Here is a 26877-nt window from a genome sequence, read left to right as displayed (position 1 = left end):
ACTATAATTTAAGACATGGTATTGGTGGTATTAAGACATGAATTAAATTGAGTAAATGGATCATTCCATGTTTATTGTGTGGAAACCAAACTCCCAGACATTACATTGTAGCAGCAAAATAAATTTCCAAAGCAAATCGACCCGAGTTATAATGAATTTCTACTTATGATCACCAAAATATGGGCACGGGTTATTCAAAGCATTTTTATTTCTTGCTCATAATCAATCTTGAACAGAACTGCAACCGATTTTCATTGAAGCTGTTTTATGTGGGCAACAATGAACATCGGGCAGGAGACAAATGACACAAACATGGAGTCCACCTGGATCAGTAAAAAGCGGTACTTTGAAATTACATTCCATTTGTTTAAATTAACTTTTTGTTTTTAGATTGGTCTGTAAGGGTGTTTGGTGTGTGTGCCGTTAAAGTGTACCTATACATTCAAATTGAACACATGCAAGACAAAATAAAAAGTTCATGTACAACTATTTTGACAACATAAATGGATGAGATTTCCACGTCTGAGTAGTATAGCTCAAAGCGCCCTGTACAAAATATTTGTGGCCCTCGACAAGTTGTGTTGTGGTCAATGTGTAATTCTTTGATACACATGGGAGTGGGCAAGCTTCAAAACATAAAGTCTAAATCTGTCCACAGTCAGTGATAAGAAGCTTCTTGGAGGGGACGCCTCCCTTTGTGCCAAGCTCCCCCATGCGTTGCACCACTTCCAGCCCTTGTCGAACCCAGCCAAAAGCCACATGCTTGAAGTCCAGGTGTTCGGCCTTTTTCAGTGTGATGAAGAACTGGGAATTGTTGGTATCGCGACCGCGGTTGGCCATGGACAGAATGCCTGGACCCGTGTGACGGACGTCGAAGTTCTCATCCTCAAACTTTGTGCCATAGATGGATTTTCCGCCCGTGCCATCGCTGTTGGTGATGTCGCCGCCCTACGGGAGCCATGAAAAAATATCAATCAATGGCATGACCACCCAAGACACATAAAATGCAGCATATTGTACGTTTAAGATAGCTTTACCTCTTCTATGTTTTATTACGAGGACAATTGAATAACAGAGTTGGTAAGTTTTCATGCCAAAATATTGTTGTTTAATTATCTTCATTATGAATTACACTTTTTTTTCCTGAAACTACAAACTTTATGAAGCGTTACCCCAAAACGATTGAGATCACCATCATTGTAGTTCTCTTCACCTGACACATGAATTCCGGGATGACCCTGTGGAAGATGGAGCCTCTCAGCCCAAAGCCTTTCTCGCCTGTACACAGTGCCCTGAAGTTTTCCGCTGTCTTGGGAACAAGGTGGGAGAATAGCTCGACGGTGATAGTGCCAATCGGTTGCCCATCTGCCTCGACTGCGAGGAACACTTGCGGGTTTGAGTCTCTGGAGTGCTCCTGGATTCTGGACATCGGCACGGGACTTTGTGAACCATCAATTTGGCTGATGTTGCTCTGACATTCGCAGAAAGTCTTCTTGAAGGATGAGGCTATCTCCGGGGTTTTGAACTTGACCGACAGCTGCTCCACGGCACCCTCGACGCTGTCTGAAAATACAAGACGAGGAAGAGCTGAGCCTTAATTCACTCATTCACTGCCATTCGCGAATGTATTCGGCAATTGAAAATATGACAGAGCACCATTCCTGTATTTGTTCAGGTTTTGTTTTTTCTTGTTTGGGTGCCAATAAAGCGCTGGCCATGGCCTCTGGCAATGTTTTTTTTTCCTTTCCACAAGGTGGCAGCATTTGTGTTTCTCCATATTAGCACTTTGTTCCAGCTTCAGCTGAAGCTGGAACAAAGTGTTAAAGCTGTTAAAGCGCTGTTAAAGCTGTTAAAGCGCTATATAAACCAACACAGACGCTCCCCGACCTATGAACATTTGAGTTACGAACAATGGTACATACAAACATTTTTACGGGTATGTCGAAAAATGTTCATGGTGTAAGGTAGATTTTCTATTGCACACCTGTTTCTGGCCCAGCTCGCTTGCGATTAGCTGCGTACTGTGCTTCAGTGTTTGACCTAAACATACATCCCATAAAAAACAGCACTGAAGGAATTTACGAACAAATTCACCTTATGAACGACCACTCGTAACGTATTGCATTGTATTTTGGACAGCCGCCCTCATTTCAAGCTCATATAACTCCAGACCCATATAACTTGGGAATTAACTATTTTTTTTCTCGTGAAAGAAGAGAGTCTAAGCTTTTTTACGCTCCATTGAATGTTTTTGTAGTCCAAAAACTCTATATTCTGTGGGTCCTGGAATTTGATTGACAAATACAAAAACCCTGGCACTGGAGTGGACACATTTTAGCACGTCTGGCAGTGATTGAGTTAAAAAGCACCCCACTCCGTCACACTTTACTATACGGCTGTTGTTGTGCCCATTGTTCTTTAAACCAATACATTTTTCATATCAGTGTACTGTATATGTATGTATACGTATAAGTAACAAGCCGATGTTCGTGTGTACCCGAATAGTCTGTGGCAGTCCAGATGAGAGCATTGGCCGAGGTGCTCATGGGCTTCAGCTCCATTGTCTGGGATATGTTGTGGTTAGCGCAAACCCGGAACACTTGCTCCCTTCTCATGAGGATTCGGTAGAAACGCTTGGCCGGGTGGTAGAGGATCTTGATGTCACCCACGCCGCGCTCCTTCCACTGGCTTGCGTCGCGGTCCCATCGGTATAACTTTGCACGCTCCTTGAATAGGATCTCTTCGTCCTCCTCTCCAGACTTGGTTTTCACCTGACATGATGGAGTGACACCATTTATGTAACAATCAATTTGTCTAAAAACAAAAAAACTGCAAAATGTCTGTGAACAACCCATGCTTGACATTATTCTTTCCTCTCTGACACAAGACAGCAACTGTATCTTTAATATATCATTCTTGATCAATGACTACTTTTCCACTTGGCCAGGCTTTGGCTTCATCTCACATGATGCAGATTGTTTTCACGTCTCCGTGAGACAAACTTACCGCTGGGAGTGTAACGATCGGTTCAAAGTGTATGTCAATATTTTTTGGAGAGTCCTCCTCGTCGCTTGCACCCTCATCATTGTTCTTGTAGGCAGGAACCAAAGAACCAAATACAGCAGCGCCAGCGTTTGCCCAAGAGAAGTTGGAATCTACACACACATATTAAAACAATACTTTAGTCAGCATTGGCAATACAGACGAGTATAAATTACACACTCAAACTAACCTTTTGTTCCAAATGCAAAGCCTTCTGTATTTTGTGCCAGATCGGCAAAAGAGAAGCCTTCAACTGCTGTGAAGCCAAAGCTGGGTGCACCTGAAAAGGAAGAAAATTATTATTTCTGCCACCCAGTCGTGTTTTTTTGTTTTCAACTGGGATGGGTGAGCGAGCATCTGATGCAAAATCCATCACAAAAAGTTGGGCATATTTCAGTCTTTCGAGCAGACACCAATGCAGGGTACACAGAGGAGCCAATCATCCATTCAAACTAATGACTCACTCACACTAACACACACACGCACATCTGGCACATCTAATACAGTGGTAACAACCTATTTCCAAAATTAATTTAGAAGTGAGAAAATTTTGTACGTCGAGACGTGTTTTCCATGTCCATCCGAGCCCCAAATTCATAGAACTATTTCCTAAAAACATACGTAAAAATGCACCAAAATATGTAACATGTAATATGTTATAAACAGCTATAAGTATGTTGCGTTCATTAAAATCAACGCTCCAAGCAGATGAGATTGTATTTCTACATTTCCCATCTCAAAATGTATTTTGTAACAAGATTTTCCTGTTCACACATTTTGTAACTTGAAAATTTTAGATGAAGAGACGTTCATGAGTAGTTTCCACTGTACAAGTGCAAACCTGTACTTGTCGTAGAAGGAGGAACTGCGGAGGAGGCGGCAATGTTCTCTGCTTGTGGCTTAGTTGACAAGTCAATAGGGGAGCTGCTGTTATTGCTGTTTGGAGCTTGTGTCTGCACATTTGCTGTTTGGCCTGAGTCCTCCTCCTTGCTCGATTTGCAGCCCGGGGCCGGCTCCGTTGTCTGGTCTTCAGGAGGGCCGCTGGACACCTTTTCAGCAGTCTTTAATTGGGCATCCTACAGTATGCATGAATGGAAGTCATGTCATACAGTTATCACAAGACCACAAGAAAGATTCAACCAATATCAAATCAATATCAATTCAAAATCTTTCATACTCATATTGGAACCTGAGGAAACTTTGGCATCATACGATGTGACTTCTCTCTTTACATCTGTCCCAACCCCAGCAGCAGTCTCAGTGGTGAGGACGAGGCTGCTGGCAGATGTTTCTCTGCATGAAAGAACCAAACTGAAACCGGATCACATCTGCCAATTATTAGAAATCTGCCTTAATACTACGTATTTTCAATTTCGGGAAAATTTTTATAAACAAATCCATGGTTGTGCTATGGGCTCACCAGTTTCACCCATAGTGGCTAATCTTTACATGGAAGAGATGGAGAAACAGGCCCTCACATCCTTCCCAGGGACAAAACCTAGACACTGGTTTAGATATGTGGACGATACTTTTGTCATAATTAAGAAACAAGAAATTCAATCCTTCACAGATCATCTCAACTCTGTAGACTTCAACATTAAATTTACTCGTGAGGACATTCAAGAGAACCAACTAGCCTTCTTGGATTGTAAAGTAATTATAAAAGAGGACAGAGCGCTAAAAACAGAAGTCTTTAGGAAGGCTACGCACACTGACCAATACTTACTTTTTGACTCTAACCACCCTTTACAACATAAACTAGGAGTTATCAGAACCCTCCAGCATAGGGCTAAACTAATACCAACTAGCACTGAAGGTAGAGAAAAGGAGTCAAAACATATCAGGAGAGCACTCACTAACTGTGGGTACCCTCAGTGGTCATTCAACAAATGTCAGAAAGAAAGACTAGCGAACGAAACCAATAATTCTCAAGATTCAAAAAGGAGAGGAGTAGCAGTACCGTACATTGCAGGAGTTTCTGAAAAATTACAAAGAGTCCTTTGGCAACATAAAATTCCTACTTATTTCAAACCGATAAACACGTTAAGGCAAAAATTAGTGCATCCAAAAGATAGGCTACCAAATGAAAAACAAAGTAATGTAGTTTATTCCATACATTGTAAGAATGAAAATTGTAAAGAGCAGTACATTGGGGAGACTCAACAAATTCTCAAAAAATTGTGACAAGTGTTTGATATAATGGGAAAACAATTGTACATACTAAATGTGAAACAAAGTAGCAAAATCGGCAGTTACTGAAGATGCCTTTCATGTACACTTATGTGGCCGGCTACGCAAACTAGTTCATTGCGTGCAGTTTGCAACCTTGAAATCTTGGATATCAGTGCTGTTCTAAAGAGAAGACCTTGGTAAATTTGATCGCAAATTTCACAAATTCTTTCTAATTTTTTCCTTTTTACACTGGTCATGTGAAGTGTAAAGAGTACACATGTATGTTTTGTGTGTTGAGTATGTGTGTGTGTGTGTGTGTGTGTGTGTGTGTTTATATCTCAGATAAAATTTGCTATTGCGAAAAGTCACTCTGTGAAACATTTACTGCAAACATGATTTCATTAAAGAGGAGTTTCAGTGTAATATTGTCACATTTAAATTATTTTGCCAAGTGGTTCAATCTAGTTAAAGCTCTGCATAGTAACAGTTATTTGAAAAATTCAACAATTGTTTTCAGCTACCTGCAACAAAAATCATCTATTCCAGAATCTGAAAAAAAAACGTTTTTTTTTCTGAAACGTAAATTCGAAGCTATGGCTCATAGTAATTGGTAATGAGGACAATTGTGGAAATGACATCCACTGTTCTTAAGATCTTGTCAGGACCGAACTGGGTTTAGGTTGTCTTATTAGTGGCAAGGTGCAGACATTCTTTGCCATAAGTATATTTTTAATCAGCTGAGTTCTGTTTTTATGGGTAGTGCAAAACTATTTCTAAATATTTCTCCATGTTTGGGGATATACATGCTCATTAATATGGGCAATTTCTAAGTATGTAGGGGTGAGTGAATTTGATGTTTTTGGCAGGGTTTGGTCACTACTCCCTCTGACTGTAATAACTACTTATTTAGCTTATGAATCGTAAATTAGGTGAAATAGACTCTTTCAACACTTTCAGCCTTTTCCTACCAGTTCCCGTTGGGCCTTTTGAACTTCAGTCTCAAAGTCTTCTGTTTTGTCAGGATCCAGGTCGCTGTCAGTGGAGCTCAGGCCACAAAAGAAGGTGGTTGGAAGCTGAAGGCTCTTGGCTTTTTCCTCCTCCTCAGGCGTTGGCATTTTCTCCCAAACAACCTGGCAGTCAGGTTCTGAATGGATCGGAGGCAAAACTTCAGGGAAATGATGAGTAATAAAATTGGTAACCCTGAATTACCATACCGTGTGTAGATGTAGTGTCTTCTCTTTCAAGAGGATCAGGGTAAAGTTTTCCATGCAGGGATTTCACTGCCGACTCATAGTCCTCATCTACACAAATAAAAGTAAAAAAAAGTGAATAAGTCATCACAATACAAGTAGCAGGCTACTCTCCTTCAACCCTATTAAGTCGATCACACCGACTGCTGGTGAATATATCTCTAATTGTTCTGAAATGTCAATGTTTGAAAAGCTTAGTTAAATTATTTTATTTTCAGAAGAAAAAAGCACTCTCCTACAACTAATATTGTAATTGCCGTGATTGCAATATCTAAATGCAATTTGGCTTCCATGGGAAATTTCTTGAAACTATAAAAAGTTCAATAGTGTATTTTGATACTGAACTGAAAAAAAAAAAACAATCTCAAAGTCAAAGTCAGCTTTATTGTCAAACGTGCTAATATGCATGACATACAGCACAAATGAAATTAATGTCCTCTCGGACCTAGCGTGCAAGACATGCAAGGCACTTATAACGTGGCTAAAAGACATACAATTGACAACAGACAATACTTATAATTTCTGTATGTAAAGTGAGGTAGTGTCGTCTGGAAAGTGAGGCAGTGACATATGTAAAGTGAGGTAGTGACATATGTAGAGTGAGGAAGTGACGTACATAAAGTGACGTAATGTCGTAGTTGCAAAAACAAACAACAAGAAAGGGTTGAAGTGAGGTCTTGCAGAAAAAAATGAGAAAGAACAAAAAAATAGATCTGTACACAGTATTAAAAAAACAATGTATTCACAGTTATTTCCCTCTGGTTTTAAAGAGTTAAACAACAGCACTATTGTTCTCAATGATGCTAATGAAACATTACACACACTGACACGTTTATATTTTGTCTGTGTTCAACTCATGCATTCTGCCTACCAATTTAGCCATCATTGTTGAAATCATGCTGTCCAAAAAGAAAGTGCAGCCTCACCATCAGGTTGATCTTCACTTGTATAGCCCGGTTCATTTTGGTAGCAGAAAAAGGTCAGTGGCAGCATAAATTTTTTGGCTAGAGCAGCTTGTTCAGCGGTGGGTTCCCTGACATACACAATCTCTAGCTCTGAATCCTCATCTGACCCAGCACCGCTGATTCCTGTAACAAATAAACCAACATGTACATTAGTGAACGATATCTAAAGGAAACAAATCCATTGAGATTACCCACAAGGTGTTAGTTTTGCACACTAAAATATTATGCACAGCAAAAATGAACATGAAGGTTATACAATTAGGGTGACAATAGTTGCTTATTGTATGCATGCCTCATCACATCACGGCAAAACACAAAAGTGTGAGAGTACACTGCCACATTGGGCAATAGTGTAAAACTATAAATACATTATATTTAAGAATTTGCAGGCATTTGCATTGCAGAGGCCCCACTTGAATAGGAGCTGCATTTCACACTGATGCACCTGCACGAAATGTGGAGTGTAGGATGTTTACAACGCATACATTCCTCTGAGGAAAGCGGCACTCAACTCACCATTTTGGCGACAATGGCTTTTGGTGAGAAATGTCTTTTTGGCGCTACGGATGATTGGTAAATTGAGACTAGCCTAAATATTGTCTGGCACTGTTTCAGAAGGAAAAAAAGCTCGACTGCCCTGAAATTTGTTACCCCAACAATTTCAGAACTGGATGAAAGCAAACTCATTCATTATGAATCTTTCATTCCCTTACTTTGACAGCACCCCCCACACCAAAAAAATGCATGGTTGCCAACCTCGACATTCAGGAATTCTACCCCCTGCCAACATGTCTGCAATAACATTTATGCATTTTACATTGATCATATATTTGTTTGTCACCAATACATTCTTTGTGTACCATATTATTGCACACATTTCTATTGCATATAACCTATTTTGTAACCAACGCATGTTAAACTGTAACTGTAAAATATACTATAATTGAATTATTTGATCTTTTATTCGCATACAATAGTACTGCATGTTAAAACATTTCAAAATATCAAAGAACCAAACTTGAGATACATAAAGGGTTTATCAAAAATGTCTTTCCAATGCATGTATTATGTTCCATTTGGCCGCACTTCTCTGAACATGGTATTTTGATCAGTCATCGAAGGGCAATGCCATTTTGTCCGCAACATCACGCAGATAGTGTTTTACACAATTGGGGCATACAGAACACAATTCAAACAAAATGTTTCACTTGTTTTCCACTTTAATGGACTCAAAGTATACCACTTCTGAACAGACATGCAGACATACTATTCACGTTTTACTGTTTTCCACTCGTGCATTTGGGTTATTCCTTTCTAAGTGCATCTACCACCAAAGTAACAGCTGAAAAGTGTTAAGAGACACCCATTGTAGTACCTGGACTTTGAAATCGAGTGCTCGATGTGCTTGTCCAAAAGGCCATTGGATTATCTTTGAAAAGCCTAAAATCCAGTCCTGAAGGGTGATGGATTGTTGGGTTAACAGGAACTAAATGGCTATCAACACTATAAAGGCCAAACTTATGAAATAATGTTACTTGTTTTCATTTGCTCATGGTAGCAATGTATTTTATGGGTATTTTCTACCCAAGAAAGTATATGACCAGTTCGATTTTTTGGGGAAGAGCAGGGGCGCATGTGAGGGAACCCACTTTGTCTGATCAGAACATTTGATAAACATTGAGTAATATTTGCTTACCTTTCTGTGGAATTTTGAAGGCAGGTGATACAGATGGTCCCTTGTTAGGATGTGGAGAATCTTTGACTTTCAAACTGGCTTCGCAGTCGCCACAATCAGAGTTTGATTTTGGACTTCCAAATATCTTCTGAAGACTGTCAGAGCCAAACACAAACTTAGGGGGCGACATCACTGACTTGGCGGGGTGCACTGGAGTTTCAGTACCACATGTTTTATTATCAATGAAGAGTTCGGTGCGTTCCTTTGTGGTGTCTTCCAAAATAGCAATTGCTGCCTTCCCACACACAGTATTTGAAGAATCTCCACTGTCCTGAGAAACGATGGATGCCACGGGGGTCATAAGTTCCAGTTTTTCCTGAGCGATCTTGGCCTCATCAAAGACCTGCTTAAACGTGTTTGCAGTTTCTTGCAATTTGAATCTCACAGCCAACTGCTCCACTTTGCCCTCTCCTTCTTCAGCAAAGTCCAGTGCACTCCACACCCACGCCTTCTCCGCACCTTTCATAGGTTCGAGCTTCATGGCCACTGTGACCCACTGGTTAGCACAGATCTTAAGCACCTGGTCTCGCCTCATAATCAGCCTTATCCGTTTTGTGTTATAGTTTTGTAAGATCTTGAGATCTCCAATACCTCTCTCTTTCCACTGACTTGCTTCTTTATCGTAACGGTAAAGTTTGGCTCTGTGACTAAAGACGACCTGTTCGTCTTCTTCACCTGTGGAAACGTCAACTAGGTCAGGCAAGGGAACCACAGGTTCAAAGTACAGACCATCTCGCTCCTCATCCTGGGTGACATCTTGCTCATCATCCGTTCCCACGGAGGATCGGCTCTGGTCAAGTTTAGTGGGAGACTTGGAAGGGCTTATGCCAGGTTGAAAGCTAAAGTTGAAACCACCCATGGACTCCCCAAATCGGAAAAGGTTCTTTCGTAATGGGCTGCTAGGAAGGGGAGAGGCATAGACCGACGAATCAGCAGTGTCATCCAAAGCCTCTTCTCTTAGGTCATAGTTATCCCACTCCAAAGTAGGGCCAGTGGTTTCACTATGAGGCTTGATTAGAAGACTTGACATTGACTTAACGTTCGCGGGTCGAGGCTGGCCGTCATCATCATTGATCTTTTTTTTGTCGTCTGTCAAAAATGATTTCAGGTCTTTCAAGCCGGTCTTCATTTCTTCCGCTTTCTGAATCAGATGTGCAGTTCTGCCTGTGTCAACCAGTTTGTGTGGTGTTTGCAAGGGGATGTCCAACAGGAGACGTTGACATTCTTCAAACTTTGCTTTGAATTCCTCAGCAAGTTCTGGACTTTTAAACTTGGCGGCCAGTTGTTCAGGCTTGGCATCACCATCCGAGAAATCATTGGCCATCCAGATCCACGCCTTATCTGAGCCCGCCAGAGGCTTAAGATTCATGGTGGTAGTGATCCAGTGATTGGCGCACACTTTTAGAACTTGCTCTCTTCTCATTAAAACCCGAAGTCTGCCATTGGAGCTGTTTTTCAAAAATTTTAAGATTCCCACCCCACGTTCTTTCCACTGACTGGAATTTGAATCAAACCGGAAGAGTTTGACACGCTGTGAATAAAGAACTTGCTCATCCTCTTCCCCTGTGACGAGCTCAACCTTATCTGGCATTTGCACCACTGGTTCAAACTGGATATCGTCGTTTTCTTCAGTTTTATACATGTCGTCTTCCACTTGTTCATTTGTGTTGTTCACTTTGGTGGGTGTTGATGAGAACAATTGTTCACCTGCACCAAAGAAACCTTTGAAACTGGGGTCCTTTTGGCCAAACTGGAAGTCTCCTCCTGATGACTTTGACAGGTCTGCAAAACTAAAAGCATTAGTGTTACCTGATATTAATGGATTTGTCTCAAACTCTTGATTAACCTCCAATGGAGTTAAATCATTTTCTTTCACCTTGTGCTTATCAGCTATACTTTTAAGACAGCTGGAGGCTGAAGCTGAACCCATCTGATCACATGGGGTGGACTTATCAGTTTCATCTTTTTCAGTACCTGAAATTCCAAATGTAAAGCCACCTATAGGCATGGGCATTGAGAATGAGAATCCAGAAGAAGTTGTGGTCTTTGGAGCAGACTGGGAAGCTTCAAAGTTGAAAGCAGCAGCAGTTGATGTTTCAACTTTGTTTTGCCCAAACTGAAAAGAACTGGCAGATCCAGAAGATGCAGTGAAGCCAGTTTCCGTCATCTGCAGTGACGATGTTTTTATTCCGAAGTTGAAGGGGGTAGCTGAAGCAGTTGTATTACTTATACTTTTCGTGTTGGGATTTGGTGTTGAACAGGCAACACATTTACTGCTGGTGGATTCATTTCTCAACAAACAGGTGTCACAGTCCCACTCTGAGTTTTTCTTTGAAAATATGGCTTGTAAAGTTGATGTGCTCCTCTGCTTATCGTCCTTTGTCAGATCAGCTCTGAACCCCAAACATTGTGCCATTGATACATTTGCAACTATGGGAGCACACTCTTTTGAATCACTGCTGTGCTTGGGACTTGAACAGCTTGCACAATTTGCTGCATCCTTTTTATTATTTACCCTACACACAGCACACTCCCACTGACCTGGTTCCTGTGTAAATTGGGTGCCAAATCCAGAACTCACAATGGACTCTAAGTTGTTGCTTGCAGACACGCTTTGCTTCTCGGTTGTGCCTGCAGGTTGACTGGAATTTGTGCCAAATGTAAAAGACGAGGCCGATGAAGTTCCAAAAGTGCCAAATCCAGGAAAGGTGGATCCAGAACTGCTGTTTTTTGATTCATTTGTCCCAAACTTGAAAGTATCAGTTGTTCCAAACTTGAAAGCAAAGGGAGCGCCCTTTGTTTGCTCTTCAGGCTCCTTGTCTGGCTTTGCTGTGGATTTGGGATTGGCACTTTGACAGGAAACGCATTTCAGACTCTCAGGTTGATTTCTCACAAAGCATTCAGTGCAATCCCATTGGCCTTCTTTTCTTGCAAACCTTTCCAAAAGGTTGGGAGTTTTTATTTCGTCTTCTATCTTCTCTTGTTGTTCCTCATTTGATTTCACTACGATGCTCTGCGCTTCGACCATGCTCTGGGCTTCTTCAAACCTACTCTTAAACAGCAATGCCTCATCTATTGTTTTGAAGCGGATGGCTAGTTGTTCAGACTTGGGCTGTTCATCAGCATAATCAATGGCCTTCCATACCCATGATTTATCTGAACCACTATTAGGTTTCAGTTTCATATCAGTGGTTATGTAGTGATTAGCACACACCTTCAGGACTTGCTCCCGTCTCATTAATAGTCGAATCTTCGACGTAGTGATATGTTTCAATATTTTAACATTGCCAATGCCTCGTTCCTTCCACTCTTTTGTCTCCATGTCAAATCTAAACAGCTTTGCTCTATTGCAAAACAACTCCTCCTCGTCTTCCTCACCTGTTCTCACATCTACTTTATCAGGAAGTGGTACAATGGGTTCAAAGTGAGGACCGTCGTCATCATCATCCTCCTCCTCTTCCTCCTCTTCAGCATGAGTGCCATCATTGTCACTCTCGGCTGCATTTTCATCTTCAGGTACAGACTTGGCATTACCAAAGACTGGCTGGGTAGCTTCCCCAAATTGAAATGGTCGATCTACTTTTCCTAACAGACACAGGGGGCCTGCGCTTTGTGTTGTATTAGCAAACGAGAATCCGGAAGAATTTTTATTGCCAAATGAGAAAATGCTTGCCTGGCCGGATGTCTGCTCATGAGCAGGAGCTTTCTCTGGCAAAGCATCAGTCTTACTGGGGATGTCAGATGTAAGAAGACCGAGCAAACTTTCGCTGTGCTTTGCTTTGGATGCTGAGAAAGTGAAATCACCATCGTTGGATTTAAAGTTAGGGTTAAATTTAAAGGCAGGCGATGGTGTTGACTGCGAAATGACATTTGTTCCAAAACTCGGGACTTTAGGTACTTCAGCAGGTGCCTCCTGACTAAAGGAAAGCTTCCCAAAATCTATAGGTTTCCCCTCCGTGTTCTTTCGTGGCTGAGAAGGAATGACAGGTGGTTTAGTGAAATAACCAGGTTCGGGTAAAGGAGGATTGCTGGCTTGATGAGTTGCATTCTGTCCAAAATAATCTTCACTATACGGAGATAAGAGGCTGGTAGCTGGCGTTTCAAACCGCAATGGGGGAGCAAAGGTCTGTTCTTGAGGAGGGTATACGCAAGCAGGGGCAGGAGGAGGAGTATGGGTCGTCGGTTGATATGCAAACATATGTTGCTGGGGTGGCATACGGTTCATACCATACATTGGGCCCTGTATAAAATGGGGTGGGGGGTCATTGTCAGCATGATGAGATTTTGCATGCTATCAAAGGATAAAATGCTTAGTTTACCTTTGTTGGGGTTACATTTGTAGCGGTGCGCAGGAGATATTGAGAGTTATATGCTGGAGACTGATTGAAGTACCCAGGGGGACCTGTAGTGGCAACTTGACCACCAATGCATAAAGATGAAGAATGACACATCAATCAATTGGCTTCCTGTTATCAATAACCAATCGTAAATGCCACGAATAAAGTTTTTTTGTGTACCAAATAGTACACTGACCTGTCAAGGGGGCCCCATGGTAGGACTGCACAGGAGTAAAAGACTCTTGCAGGCCTTCTGCGCCATAGCTTTTAGCATACATTTTGTGATGAGGAGAGCTCGTGTTAGCTGAAGAGTTGTGTCTCAGGTCATGGACCTCATTCTGAAAAAAATAAAGACCTCAGGACTTAATTTGATTCATCTCATGCTCCCTTTACATAACTTCTTTCAATACTGTGAAACAAAAGAATTATTAGCTCCTCGACATCTTCCTAGGCATATTACTACACAAGCCACAAGAGCAGGCCTTATGATTCGCCTGCATTAAATAGAAAATACATGAGGATGAATAAAGAAAAAACTAAATAATGTAAATTAAATTCATTAGTGCTGCAAATATGACGATTCATAGACTGACCTTAAGGGCTTCAACTTGCTGACACAACATTTGGAGGAGACTTTTCTGGTCCTCTACCCAGTGAGGCGGTGTCTTTGGAGAAATCTGGAAGAGAAAGTAATTTGTAGTACAATATTTAATCACACAGAAATTTCAGATGGTGAGCCAGTCATAAATTAGTAAATAAATGGTGCCCACCAGGTTTCGTTTGGAAGGAGAAACAAGGGTTTTGCTCGGTGAAGGACTGGAAAACTTCATGTGTGATATGGTGGCACTTGTGTCTGTGGGATAAGCAAGGCTTGAATGGGCTGGTCCCCGGAAACCATTTTTCTTTTCTTCTTCGTCATCCTCTTCACTCTCGCCAAGTTGCTGGTTCACATCATTTAAAAGGTCCACAATTTCCTCCATGGACACTGGAAGCTGAAATACAATATGCATGCAAGGTTTTTACAGCTTTGGAGCTTCTATGCATTCATCTGGCTAAGAACAAAAATAAATGGGGAAAAAAGTATTACTTTTTCAACGTCATCCATATTGGCATTGTAGATCTTTAATAGATAAATCCTGAATTTCTTCAGAAAAGTGATGCACCTGTCCTGTGTCTCCTCAATCCCATTGCGGGCCTCCTCAGACAGCCGCTGATAGATCTTTCAAACAAAACACAATAGTTGTAAACAAGAACAGACATCAGAAGACAATTATTCACAAGCTCAAATTGCATTTGATGGATTCCTATCTGACAATGTTGATGCAAAAGAAACCCTTGGAGTTGAAAGACTTCATCACGAAAACACATCAGTACAAAAAAAGCAAGGTTGGACTGTCCCATTAGAACAATAAAAAGGTGTTAGCATAAACTGTATCATTACCATGTGATCAAGTTTGGTTATGGTATGAACATTCATTTAATGTTTGCTTGATTATCAAAAAATTCTAAACAGTATTTAGATATATTAGCCAGGAGTAAAATTAGACCACCAACCTGAGCCAAATGCCAGACAGATGACATGTTATTGATGGATTCCAATGTGGCAATGGCCTCCTCTGTCTTGCCTTCAATGTCCAGCAGAGTTGCATGTGCTATTTTGGCCTCTTCTTCAAAACCCTTCACAGAGGAGACCTGGGCAAGAGATAAGTTACATGCATTTGATTCTGATATGCCTTGCGAAATCTAATACAAAAGAGCTCTTTCGTTTCAGGGGGTTTCAGTAATACCAACACACAAATAAACGCATAGGACAACTAGGAAAACTAACCCGAATATCTTTGGATGCAAAGTGTATGTAGAGGGGGTCAAGAGGTTCTGGTATACTTCGCCGGTTTTTGATTTTGTCCAACAGTGGAAGGACAATTTTCCAGTAGTGGACACTGCGGCCGATGTACTCCTTCTGGTCATAGTATGACTTAACGCCATCACCCTTTTATTTTACAAAACAGCAGAGACTAAAATTAACAGAAGTGCACATCTCTACAGCCTAATAGACCAAATCTTCAACAAATGCATATATACATACATTGTACATATAACCAAAAACAGGCACATATAGATTTACATACCGTTTGGGTGAGGCACTCAGCCCAGTGTATAGCCAGTGCTGGATGCAGCCCATGTTTCTCTCCTGCTCTCAAAGTGTTCAGTCCATGTTGTACTATCATTCGCAATTTCGCTGATATGCCGGGACTTACATAAAAGAGAGGCATGTATATTATTTAAAAACACACACATACATTTAAGTGCGTAGGTATTTTGGGCAAGAGAGGTGGGTTGAATCGACAGTCATTAAAACTGAACTGTCTTAGTTGGCTATGGCAGTTAAAACAAGCTACAGTACAAATGAGGTAGTATGAAGCAAATGAGGTAGGGAGACTCACACTGCTCGTTTGTGAATCAGACTATAGATGGCATCCCACCACTCCCTCTGTCTTTCTGTGGTCAGGAGGCGGAGGATTGGAAGAGGGAGGCAGCGAGGCTCAAAGAGCTGTTGTTGCTGGTTTATTCCACGATTTAACTTTGCAGTCTCTTGCAGTTGACAATGGCTGCAGAACACTACACCATGTAAAAATACCTGTAAGACAAGAAACAGAACAAACCACTGACTTTGTTGAAGATGTTACAATGGTATAGAATTGTCCAAGTGAGTGTCAAACATGCGAGTTTGGCGTATAGACTAGAGATGTGAAATAAGAACGGGCTGTTTCCACTGACCTCTAAATCCAGAAGGCAGATGGACTCTGGTGCATTCGTGTCCAGTTTGGAAGTTTCTAAATTAAGTCTGGGGAAAAGTTGTTGTAGCCAGGTCCTCAAGGATGGTCTTTGGCCTAAAAGGGCCCATTGCAAACCTAACCAGCTCAAATGTTGCAAGTCTCCGCAATATAACAGGATAGAACCTGTAGAAGAAGCATACACTTTATTTCACTCTATTAGTATTGGATTTTTTATCAAAATAATTTGTTTTGGTGATAAATTCTGTTTGTGTAATTGAGCTGTTGTGAAGGTCTTTGCACAGTAACTTTAGGTTATGAGAAATATCTCATCCATGATTCCCCAAAAGAAAATATTATATGAATGCAATTATTTCAAGGTTACAGTTATTGTATCAAAAGTAGTGATGAAAAAATGAAGCTTTCAAATGCTGCATGAGCCAAGTAGTTGTATTTTGACTCCTGCCAATGGCACAGTTGGTTTAAAGAAAAGGGAAGCCTTCGCATGTGGCTCTTTCGAGCCAACCAGCGGCTCCCTCGGGCTGTTTTCAAAAATGTTTTTACAATGGAAAAAGGGTGGGAAACATATTTGTTTTAATATGGTTTCTGTTGGAGGACAAACATTCTTAATGTTTTCCATTGTTGTAAACACGCGGAGTTTTATGAAATGTTGGGTCCAGACTTAATGTATGCATATATCACAGGATGATTTGCGTCATCGCCTGTGACCCATTCTCAGGGTAAGATGCAACGCAGGCGGCACTTGTCGACAGAATGGTGATACGTGATAGGCTATTGAGCCCAAAGGTAAAAAAAAAAAAACATTATTATTATAATATATAATTAATATTATTATTATTATAAATTAATAGAGAACAACTTTAAACAGCTTCTTCCCCCAAGCCATTAACTCTTTGAACAGTAGCCCAAATTGAACTGTATAGTGCCTCTTTGCAATTTGTTTGATGATGATACTAGTGCAGCGTGTTCGACCGGAAACAAATTCCTTGTGTGTTCTACATACCTGGCAATAAAGATGATTCTGATTCAACATATATAAATGCACGCTGTGTTTTATTGCCCTTTTGTTTGTTGCCCAGGTAAGGGGCACGATATGCATCTTCTATTTTGTTTCTATCTATTTTTGAATCCTCAAAATAATAATATTCAACACCGGATTTCTTTGCTGCATTTCTATAATTTCAAAGCAACAAAACACATTACAATTCATTCATATTGTAATAGTTAGACTTGAGGCGGCATCCTACAAATTAGTCAGGTGGTGCGTCATTCTCCACATGTAATCATTTAATTTAATCATGAAGGCTCATTCTGTATTTGTCAGGAACCTAGTCATTCTGATAGTAGGCCAATATAGCTAATTTAGATACATACTACACATGTTACCTTCATTGTAAATTATTGCAGCTCCAGACAGATTTGTGTTGTGGTGTGTGTTGTTTTTTGTCCAATGTGGCTCTTTCAACATTTTGAGTTTCCAACCCCTGGGTTAAGGAAATGGCTAGCCACTGTGCGTTCACCCCAATGTTTAACTTGAGGGCGACATTAAAAATATAAATTGGATCATAAAGCAACTTGAAGCCCAATTTTTCCTATCACGAATCGATACCCTTCATTTTTGGTAGTTTCTGCACCTGCATCCCACTTGGCTAGCTGAGAAATTTCTGGAGTTTGTGCTCGAATGGACCGGATGTCATCATTGGCAATGAAGGAGGAGCCAGTCGAGGCCTGCGGTCCTAATAATAGTTCAACAAGACAATCTTGACCACTGCGGTTGCCAAACGCCTCAACAACCTAGACACACACAACCACTTTTTTAAAATCAACAAACAGGGCAGTCACCTCACCTCTCAAGAGCATAAACCTTGAATAGTGCACTAACACTGGGTTCACTCATCTCAACAAAAATCATGCATACCTCTCTGATCAAGTTGCATGGATCAGTGTTCAGATTGAGTAGCATGTGGCCCGCTTGACTCTGTCTGTCGTTAGCCAGCAGCTCGAGAAGATGGGGGGTAGACTGATCTCTTTTGGGCATCTTTGGCTTGGGAGCCTTGTGGGTAGAAAAAAATAGTAATAAATCCTACTGTTCCACCATATTTCTTGCACGCCTTGAAATAAAGTTCGATTTTGAAATGCTCTACTCTCGCCCAATACGAAAGGTCCCAATGTTTCAGATCATGATTGCTTAATACCTTTTAATAGTTGAAGTCTCAACCAGCAATATGTGTGTTTTTCAACAGTCATACCTAACATTATTAATAATTGTGCTTGTTTGACTAAAAAATTAAATGCACACAGTTTTCATTTCCAAAATGTGAAGCAGATCAGGAGGGCCTCAGTGAATGGGAGCAAGCTAAAAGGAAAGTTGATCTTTATAAAGCAAATGGTGCTAGTGAGGTTAAATGGCCAACAACAAGGCATCAGTCATTTGAAAATGTCAATATTTATTAGAAGACTATAAAGCCTGACTTACACTCCTTCCACCTTGTGTGTGCGCGCCAACAGGCGGACACATAATTGGAGCGTTTTCGTTGTATGTCGAAGTAGAAGCATTAAAAAACATGCATTCACATCGTTTCACTGGATGAAATTGTTCCCAGGAGCATTCGCAAGCATTAAGGTTGAATTTTCAAGCCCAGAACCACTCTCAATGAAAATGAATATAATGGTAACAAACTCAGAAACAGCATCTTGAAATTTGATTGGAAAACCGTTTTAGCCTGTTGTAACAACTTGGAATATAGATTAAATATTTTACACAACAGCTTTATGGGCAGTACAATGTGTGTCACCGGGCACAGCTAACTCCCTCCTTTTCATTGTACGTACAGCACGCATATTAAAGGCATAGTATACCTGCAGGGCCAGCAAATAGCAGAGCGCAGCTAGGTCGATCACTGCCCGCCATGTCTGTAGGCGTTCCTGTGCCATCTTCAAGAGCAGTGTGCCAGCATGCAGGTAGAGGTGAGCTCGCATCTCCACAAACACCTCGCAAAGGTCATCGGTTTGCCGTCCAGCAACACTACTCAGTTTCTGCATCGCGCAGTCAAGACTGTGTGTATGCAGAATGATGGAAAAATATTACACTACACAAGTCAGTTCCAAAAGGGTTAGAAATTGGAAGCTATTGTCAATGAAAGGCAGTTATAATAATCAATTACTTTAAAATTAAACCACCTCACACACATTCGAATAATAATAATAATAATAATAATAATAATAATAATAATAATAATAATAATAATAATAATAATAATAATAATAAATGACATTTTAAGAGCCTTTCAAAGCTCTCAAGGACACTTTACAGTCACAGACAAGCATAGGTACTATAATAAAATATAATCACAAATACAATGCAATAAATAAAATAAAATCATAAATAGGAACAAGAGAGAGAGCTACACACATAATGCAATTTTAAATAGGTGGGTTTTGAGATGGGACTTGAAGGTGGGAAGAGAATCGATGTTACGAATGTTGGGAGGAAGTGAGTTCCAAAGTTTGGGGGCAGAGCAGGTGAAGGCTCTGTCACCCATCGTGCTGACACGGGCAGGGAAGGGGGGGGGGGGGCACACAGAGCCGGCGGGAGGAAGACGATCTGAGGGAACGAGAGGGAATAGAATTTGAAGGTCATATAGGTATGGGGGGGGGGGCAAGGTTATGCATAGCTTTAAATGTATAAATAACAATTTTAAAGTTGATTCTATTATTTGACCGGGAGCCAGTGCAGCTATTGGAGGACGGGGTGATGTGGTGAAAGGATGAGGTTCTGGTGATGATCCGAGCTGAAGAATTCTGGACGAGTTGAAGTTTGCTGGAGAGATAGAGCTGGGTGTCATTCGCAAAGCAATGAAATTTTATGCCAAATTTGCGGAGAATATTGCCAAGGCAAAGAAGGTAGGTGGTAAAGAGGAGCGGTCCCAGGACAGCGCCTTGGGGTACACCAGAAGATACAGGACAGGACTGTGAAGTGAAGGGGTTAATTTGGATGAACGGAGAGCGGTGAGAGAGATGAGAGTGGAACCAGCGTAGGGGCGTGTCGGTGATCCCTATGGAGGAAAGTCTGTCAAGGAGGATGGGACGAGAAATGGTGTCAAAAGCAGCAGAGAGGTCAACAAGGACGAGGATGTTGAGTAAACCGGCGTCAGCTGCCAAAAGATCATTCGTGACTTTTAAGAGAGCTAATTCTGTAGTGTGGAGAGGGCGGAAACCAGATTGGAATGGTTCGTAGAGATCATTCTGGGAGAGGTGAGAGTGTAGCTGAGAGTACACAACTTTTTCTAAGATTTTGAAAATAAAAGGAAGGTGAGAAATGGGGCGAAGGTTCTTTAAGTCATTGGGATCAGATCTAGGCTTTTTAAGAATTGGTGTGAGCCGCCAGTTTTGAGGGGGACAGGAACAATTTCTGATGACAGCGAGGAGTAAATAATGGCTGAAATGAATGGAAGGAGAGATGGCAAGCAAGATTTGACCAGAACTGTCGGGAGGGGATCTAATTGACAGGTGGAATTCTTGGATTTATTTATGAGCTTCGAAATTGTAGAGGGATGAGGGAGATCAAAAGAAGCTAAGAGATGAGATGGGATATGAAGGATATGGGTACAGAGGATCCAAGATGCTGGTTGATTTTGTTGACTTTTTCAGAGAAGAATAGGATAGAATTGCAGGTGCTAGAGAAATATAAATGTGGGGGGAGAGAAACAGGGGGTTGAATGATTGTTATCAAGAGAAAAGAGAGCCAGAGTATTTCCAGTATTTAAGTCAATGAGTCCAGAGTAGTATTGTGACTTAGCTTGAGAGATACTGTTCTTGTAGAGAGAAAGTTGAGTGATGTACATATCTTTGTGAACAGTGAGTCTGGTTCTCCGATAGTCTTCCAAGCGGGCATGTTTTCGATTTCATGGAGCGGAGATGAGCATTGAACAAGGGTGCAGAATGATTGAATAAAACAGAGCGGGATTTGACAGGAGCAAGCGAGTTAAGAATGTCGTTGAGGTTCGAGTTGTAGCGGGAAACCAGATCATCAGGAGAGGAGCTTGGGTCAAGAGATAACGAGGTGAAAATTAAAGCAGGAGAGTCCGGGTTAATGCCCTTGATGTTAGGAAAGTTGATAGAACGGGGTGTTTTGGTGGTGCAGAGTGAGATGGAAACGTTACAAGTAACGAGTTAATGGTCTGTTATTGGGAGTTCAACAGCTGTGCAGTTGGAAGGGGACAAACCACAGTAGCATATCAGGTCAAGTGTGTGACCCTTTATGTGCGTAGGAACGTCCACAAGTTGGCTGAAGCCAAGGCGATCAAGGGAAGAAGTGAAGTCAATTGTTAGCGGAGTAGTTGGAAACCTTTGTCGTGGCAAATCAATTTTATAGCATCCACACCCACAGCTTTTATAGGAAACTGCAATTTTACTCCCACGTCACACACCGGCTTACCACTTCAGAGCGTCAAGGCAGGACTGCACAGTGCTTCCAGAGAGTGTGATTCTCACAAGATTGCAGTGGGCCAAGAGGAGCTCACTCTGAAGACGTCGACACATCTTTTCATTGGTGGATACACTGGGCTGAGTCAGGTAATCCTGAAAGTAGTTGGCCCAAATGGATTTTGATCAATCAGCAGTAGGTAATAAAGCGCAGGGATTTGGGGAGAGGGTTTTGAGTCCCATTGAGATTTCCAAAATTCAACTCTACACCGTTAAACTTTTTTTGGGGCCTTCTGTTATTTATTCGAATTGAATAATGATTCTGTTTCTTATGTGCGCTCTTACCACAGTAATAGAAACATTCACATCACTGTTGTGCATGGCGCTTTGCGATGTGTATCGAACAAACATGGAGTGACTGGCTCGCCACCTTATTTCAGCACGGGGAAGTTCTCCTAATTTTTGACTCTTCACATTGTCAAAACATGAACAAAAATCTATATATCAGAGTCTATGAAGGACATCTCACTTGTCCATTGAGGAAAAACTATTTCACAAATACCATATCATTTTATCACCAAGCCCTAAAAGACATTCTGACGGACCATCAGCATGGCATCAGCATGGCTGAGTTGCCCAGAGTGCTGCAGCCAAATAAAATAAACTGACAAATGCCTTCATAGGAGTGTAAGAGGTATAGCTTTGACACAAAGTCCCATAGACCCACCAAGAAAGACACCGAATCGCAATTTTATGAAAGCCTCCATTTGTGGCCATACTGACCTGAAGGGTCTGCACCACCACAGTGTACCAGTCCAGACTGTGACGCAGCAAGGTCTTTCTCTCAGTTGCCAAGCAGTGCTTAACAGCCTCCTCCACTCGGCCATCCTGACAAAAGAGCTGGACCAGCTTCACATTGACATGCGCATCGCCTGGTCGTGCTGCCAGCTCAGCCTGAAGGAGGTCAAACAGTCGGTTCCAGCCCTGCTGACCTTGACGACTCAACAGACGCTCCTTTATAAGTGGAAAAAGAGGGGGGAAAGCCGTCCGTGTTATACACTCTATCAATGTCACATGACAATTAGTATACCTTGGTGGAATATTAAAATGTTAATAATCGCTGCTGTATTTGTTGGGATCTTTTGGGGACACCTCAATATAATTTTCAATCTATTGCATAACTTTAGTCTTTAGACAGGCAATAACCTGAGAAGAACAAGAGCCTCACCTTCAGATTAAAGACTGCTGGGTTCCCCGGCAATAACTTGGCAGCCTTGTCCACCCAAAACTCGGCTCTGCTGTGGCTGTCCTCTTTGGTGACCAGCAACTCAGCCACCTTCAGCACCAGGTCTCTTTGGACTGGATTCAAGTCCACAGAGCGCTGCATACACAGCACAAAGAACGTTTAAGCACTTAATGACTCACTCAATTCACAAACCCGGTGCTAAATATTTCTAACATTTACAACTAGAGTAAATTTGAGTTACTTTACTGCAAATCCTACATAAATTATCAATCTGACGAGATAGCACTTTTAAAAAAGGAAGAACCAATCTATTAAAGTCAGCCAAACAGCAATTTGGGGAGCTAGCAACAAACATGGCTATCTTACCTTGTAACATCCCACAGCCCTGTTGACATCTCCCTCTCGCTCATAGAGCTGTCCGAGGAATTTGTGTGCTTTGGGATCCCTCTCATGGACTTTTAGATACTCTGATACATGTCTAAGAATACAACCAAAATAAAATAATACATCAAACATGTTTAAAACAGTGCAGCATAATTAAGGGGTGATGGGTTCACCCTCATTGTTACCTTTTAGCCATCTCATACTCCTTTGCTTCAAAGTATAGTTTAGCAAATAAAAATCCTTTGACAGGCCTCTGTAAATGACAAGAAATCAAACAGATCTTGATTCAGCCACAACCTTTCTGTGTTGAGTTTACATGTTCTCCCTGTGCCCAAATGGGGTTTCTCCACTTCCCTCCCGCGATCCAAAAACATCCATAAAGGTGTGACAGTGAGTCAAAATGGTTATTTCTCTATGTGTGCCCTATGATCGGGTGGCAAACAGGTCATGGTGCACCCCACTTATTGACCAAACTCAGCTGGGACAGCCTCCAGCATGCCCACTTAGCCTGGTGAAGATAAGCGCCTCAGATAATGGATGGATACACACTAATAGAATTAAGGGAACATTAATTTTGATTTGTGTGTTCCTTTAACCCACATTAATGCTTTTGGAATGTGGGAGGAAATCAGAGTAGCCCAAGAGAAGCCACACATCCACAGGTAGAACATGCACATTGTACAACATTCATACATAGATAACCTGATGGAAATTGCAACAGAGAAGTGAAATGTAGCTGGTGCAGCCATCTGTTGTATCAGATGGATGACTTGTTTCTCATTCCAACTGCCTTAACAAGTGTAATGGCAAAAACTTGAGCAGGCACTCGTGTTTGCCGAGCAGTATAGTTTTGCATTTAATATGATTTTGGCGGAATTTCTTTTTGATCCCTTACACCAGGGGTGCTCATTAGGTCGATCGCGATCTACTGGTCGATCGCGGAGGTAGTACTGGTCGATCGCAGCGTGACAGTAAAAAAAACATTTGTCAGCCTATCAAACGTCCCGTCACTTGATTGACATACAGGGCAACCATTCAGAACTGTATTTTTACCTTTAGGTCGCCGTGCATGCGTAAACAACGGCGCTAAACGCAGCAAAGTTTACAAGCTAGTCAGCGAATTACCAATTTTAAGCCCTTGCTAAAACATATGGTGATCAAAATGAGTGAGAAAGCGGGACCAAGTAAGGGGGCAAAACATATTATTTTCATACGAAATGGGAAAATGTGGAGCACCATTTTCGGACTGTTCATGGAAAATACGACATTGACTTCCCGCCGAAAAGCCAGCTGAGAAAGAGAACGGTGGACAAACTAAAATCCCAGTTGTCCGGACAGCAGTCATTTTTCACTCAACATACTTCAAAAGCGACTCACCCGTTTCGGGTGAGTCACGCCATTGTTCCGGGTGAGTCACGCCATTGTTAAAAACAATATGTCCTTCCAAGACGGTGAGATGGTAAAAGAAGCATTTGTTGAAGCAGCTGACTCCTTGTTCAGAGACGTTAAAAATAAGGCAGAGATATTATCTTCAATCAAAGCTCTGCAGCTGTCAAGACATACAGTTACACGGCTCTGTGAAGCCACGGCTGAGGATTTAACCCAGCAAATGTGGAAAGTCATCGGAGATTGTGAGTGTTCTCACTGCTGAAGTCCAGAGGTCATAGTTCTGTAACTTACTCACACAGGAAAAGTACCCCAACATGAGGAAATGTGCTACCTCCTTGACTGCATTATTCGGCTCCACTTATTTATGTGAGTCAGCCTTTTCCTACATGAAGATCATTAAGTCCAACTACCGTTCCACCATGAATGATGAACATTTGGAAATGTGCTTGAGGCTGGCTGTCAGCAGCTACTGGCCGGACTATGCATCCCTGGCTGATTCAATTCAGTGCAAGTCTTCAAAGTAAACACAGGTAATTACAAAAAATGTTAATAGTTATTTATTATGTTATGTATATGTAGTTATTATGTGTGTTGTGCAATATTGGCTTATTCAGTTATTCAAGGTACATCAACATACATTGTACATACAAAGAATCCTTACAACATTTGAAAATAATTATGTTTTGCATTTTTGTTGTGGGTAGATCATTTTGACTTGGTAGCCCCGTCAAGGGAAACGCCGAAAGGAAAAGAAGAAAGAAGAAGTCTTTATAAGTAGCTCGTATGCTGAAAAAGTGTGAGCACCCCTGCCTTACACAATGTGTATACTCTTTGTTATCAGTTTCATCAAATAAATGTAGATATTTTGCATTGTATCATCTTAAAAATTAGCATTATAATGAATGAACAATTTATTTTATCCATTTTGAACTGCAGCTATATAATCAGATTTTTTTTACTTCCGTCAATTATGAAATTATGAGAAAAATCTGCATATTCAAACTGATTATTTCAATCACATCTTAAGGCTGACGTCATATTCATTTTCCCCCTCTATCATTTCGTTACACTTGTTAAATCACACAAGTCATATGAAAACATGGTATAAAAATGCATGTCAAGAAGCGTATTGCAGTGTTGTGTTTATAAATGTGCGTACACTGATTATTTGGTTTCAGTTTCATTATTCTGCTTCTCTTTCATGGTAGCTGATTAATTCTTAAAATGTCACCGAATGCACACCAAGGTGGTCGCAAGCCCGTTCCATATCACTCTAACTAAAAATTCATTCTAATTGGACATTGTGTTCAGAACGGCCCATGTTGAATTGTTTTCGTGAGTCAAGACGAGCTAGCTGACAGTGCTCAGTAACTTAGCATCCGTGGCCAGTCCATGCCGCGCGCTTTCTCTGCATTCAAGAGGGCACGGCTATCGTCGTCAAGCCTGTTAGCTAAAACCACTAGCTCGCGATGACCAGATGGGCAATATCGACCACAACAGTGTGCTCCGATGGAAGTCATCCTCAAACTAACCCCAACCCTTATTGACTTATTCGGGCTCGCTAGTTGAGTTGAGATTCGGGTGAAGCAGCAATGTCCGATAGCAACGCTAACATTAGCCGCCACCGGCTCACTTACCTCTTTAAGAGAGGGTGACGACGTCTGTACGGAGGCCACATACCGGTCTACTTCACTTTTACTTCGCCGCATGTCGCTCAAATTAAGGGCACTAAAGAAGTCGGTAACGTTGCATAGAATGTGATTCGTCAGTAATTACAAATGCGAACATGAAAAGAGCGATCACCCCGTCACATAACCCGCTAGTGATATTATTTCGCAGGCTTGCCAACGTCAAATTGTAGAGGGTCACGTGGCTCGTATTGGACTCCTAGTCCAATCCAAAATGAGCACTTGCCTGACGCGAGTGACGCACGTTTAGTTTGAAGGAAGGGGCCGGGCTCTTATGTCGCGAGTACCGAATTCAAGGCTGCAATTTGGCGACTGGAGAATACCACTGATGTTGTAATGACAACTAGGGAATATTTCTTTGCATTTTCTACCTCCTGAATAGAGTTGTGTCGTTAGCGAACGATTCGGCTGTTAGAGTCGGCCCTTTGAATTGAACGACTGGAGTTGGTT

At 41.4% G+C, this 26877-nt stretch overlaps 1 protein-coding gene across 2 annotated transcripts; it reads right to left on the bottom strand.

Annotated features, from left to right (window-relative positions):
- Positions 1 to 52: 52 nt before the first annotated feature.
- Positions 53 to 26585, bottom strand: ranbp2 (RAN binding protein 2). 2 transcript variants are annotated; one of them, XM_089002380.1, is made up of 29 exons: positions 26377 to 26585; positions 23536 to 23603; positions 23333 to 23444; positions 22949 to 23101; positions 22504 to 22734; positions 21734 to 21876; positions 19156 to 19351; positions 18215 to 18349; positions 17931 to 18090; positions 16280 to 16461; positions 15946 to 16139; positions 15631 to 15754; positions 15330 to 15491; positions 15056 to 15193; positions 14589 to 14720; positions 14272 to 14493; positions 14095 to 14178; positions 13698 to 13839; positions 13484 to 13578; positions 9126 to 13404; positions 7391 to 7552; positions 6429 to 6515; positions 6183 to 6358; positions 3884 to 4118; positions 3233 to 3322; positions 3007 to 3155; positions 2498 to 2771; positions 1214 to 1563; positions 53 to 948 (listed from the first exon to the last, which is right to left on the bottom strand). In XM_089002380.1, exons 1-29 carry the CDS (start codon positions 26446 to 26448, stop codon positions 643 to 645), a joined length of 8853 nt encoding a protein of 2950 aa, XP_088858506.1. In that variant the 5' UTR covers positions 26449 to 26585; the 3' UTR covers positions 53 to 642. The 2 variants fall into 2 exon arrangements, with proteins under 2 accessions (XP_088858506.1, XP_088858507.1); XM_089002381.1 differs by having other exon boundaries at positions 13484 to 13566.
- Between the last annotated feature and the right edge of the window lie 292 nt (positions 26586 to 26877).

This window comes from Hippocampus bargibanti, linkage group LG08, assembly GCF_051943395.1.
Source record: "Hippocampus bargibanti isolate YZ-2025 linkage group LG08, ASM5194339v1, whole genome shotgun sequence".
Taxonomy (NCBI): Eukaryota; Metazoa; Chordata; class Actinopteri; order Syngnathiformes; family Syngnathidae; genus Hippocampus; species Hippocampus bargibanti.
The sequence above is the reverse complement of the archived record's forward strand: the minus strand, read 5'-3'. Positions and strand labels throughout refer to the sequence as shown.

Excerpts from the sequence above, each read along its gene's own strand:
- ranbp2 (XM_089002380.1), bottom strand. The coding sequence starts at position 26,448 with ATGCGGCGAAGTAAAAGTGAAGTAGACCGGTATGTGGCCTCCGTACAG. Across the intron at positions 23,445-23,535 it reads GAGTATGAGATGGCTAAAAG|ACATGTATCAGAGTATCTAA; the intron begins GTAACAATGAGG and ends TTGTATTCTTAG. Across the intron at positions 949-1,213 it reads TCCCGGAATTCATGTGTCAG|GGCGGCGACATCACCAACAG; the intron begins GTGAAGAGAACT and ends TGGCTCCCGTAG.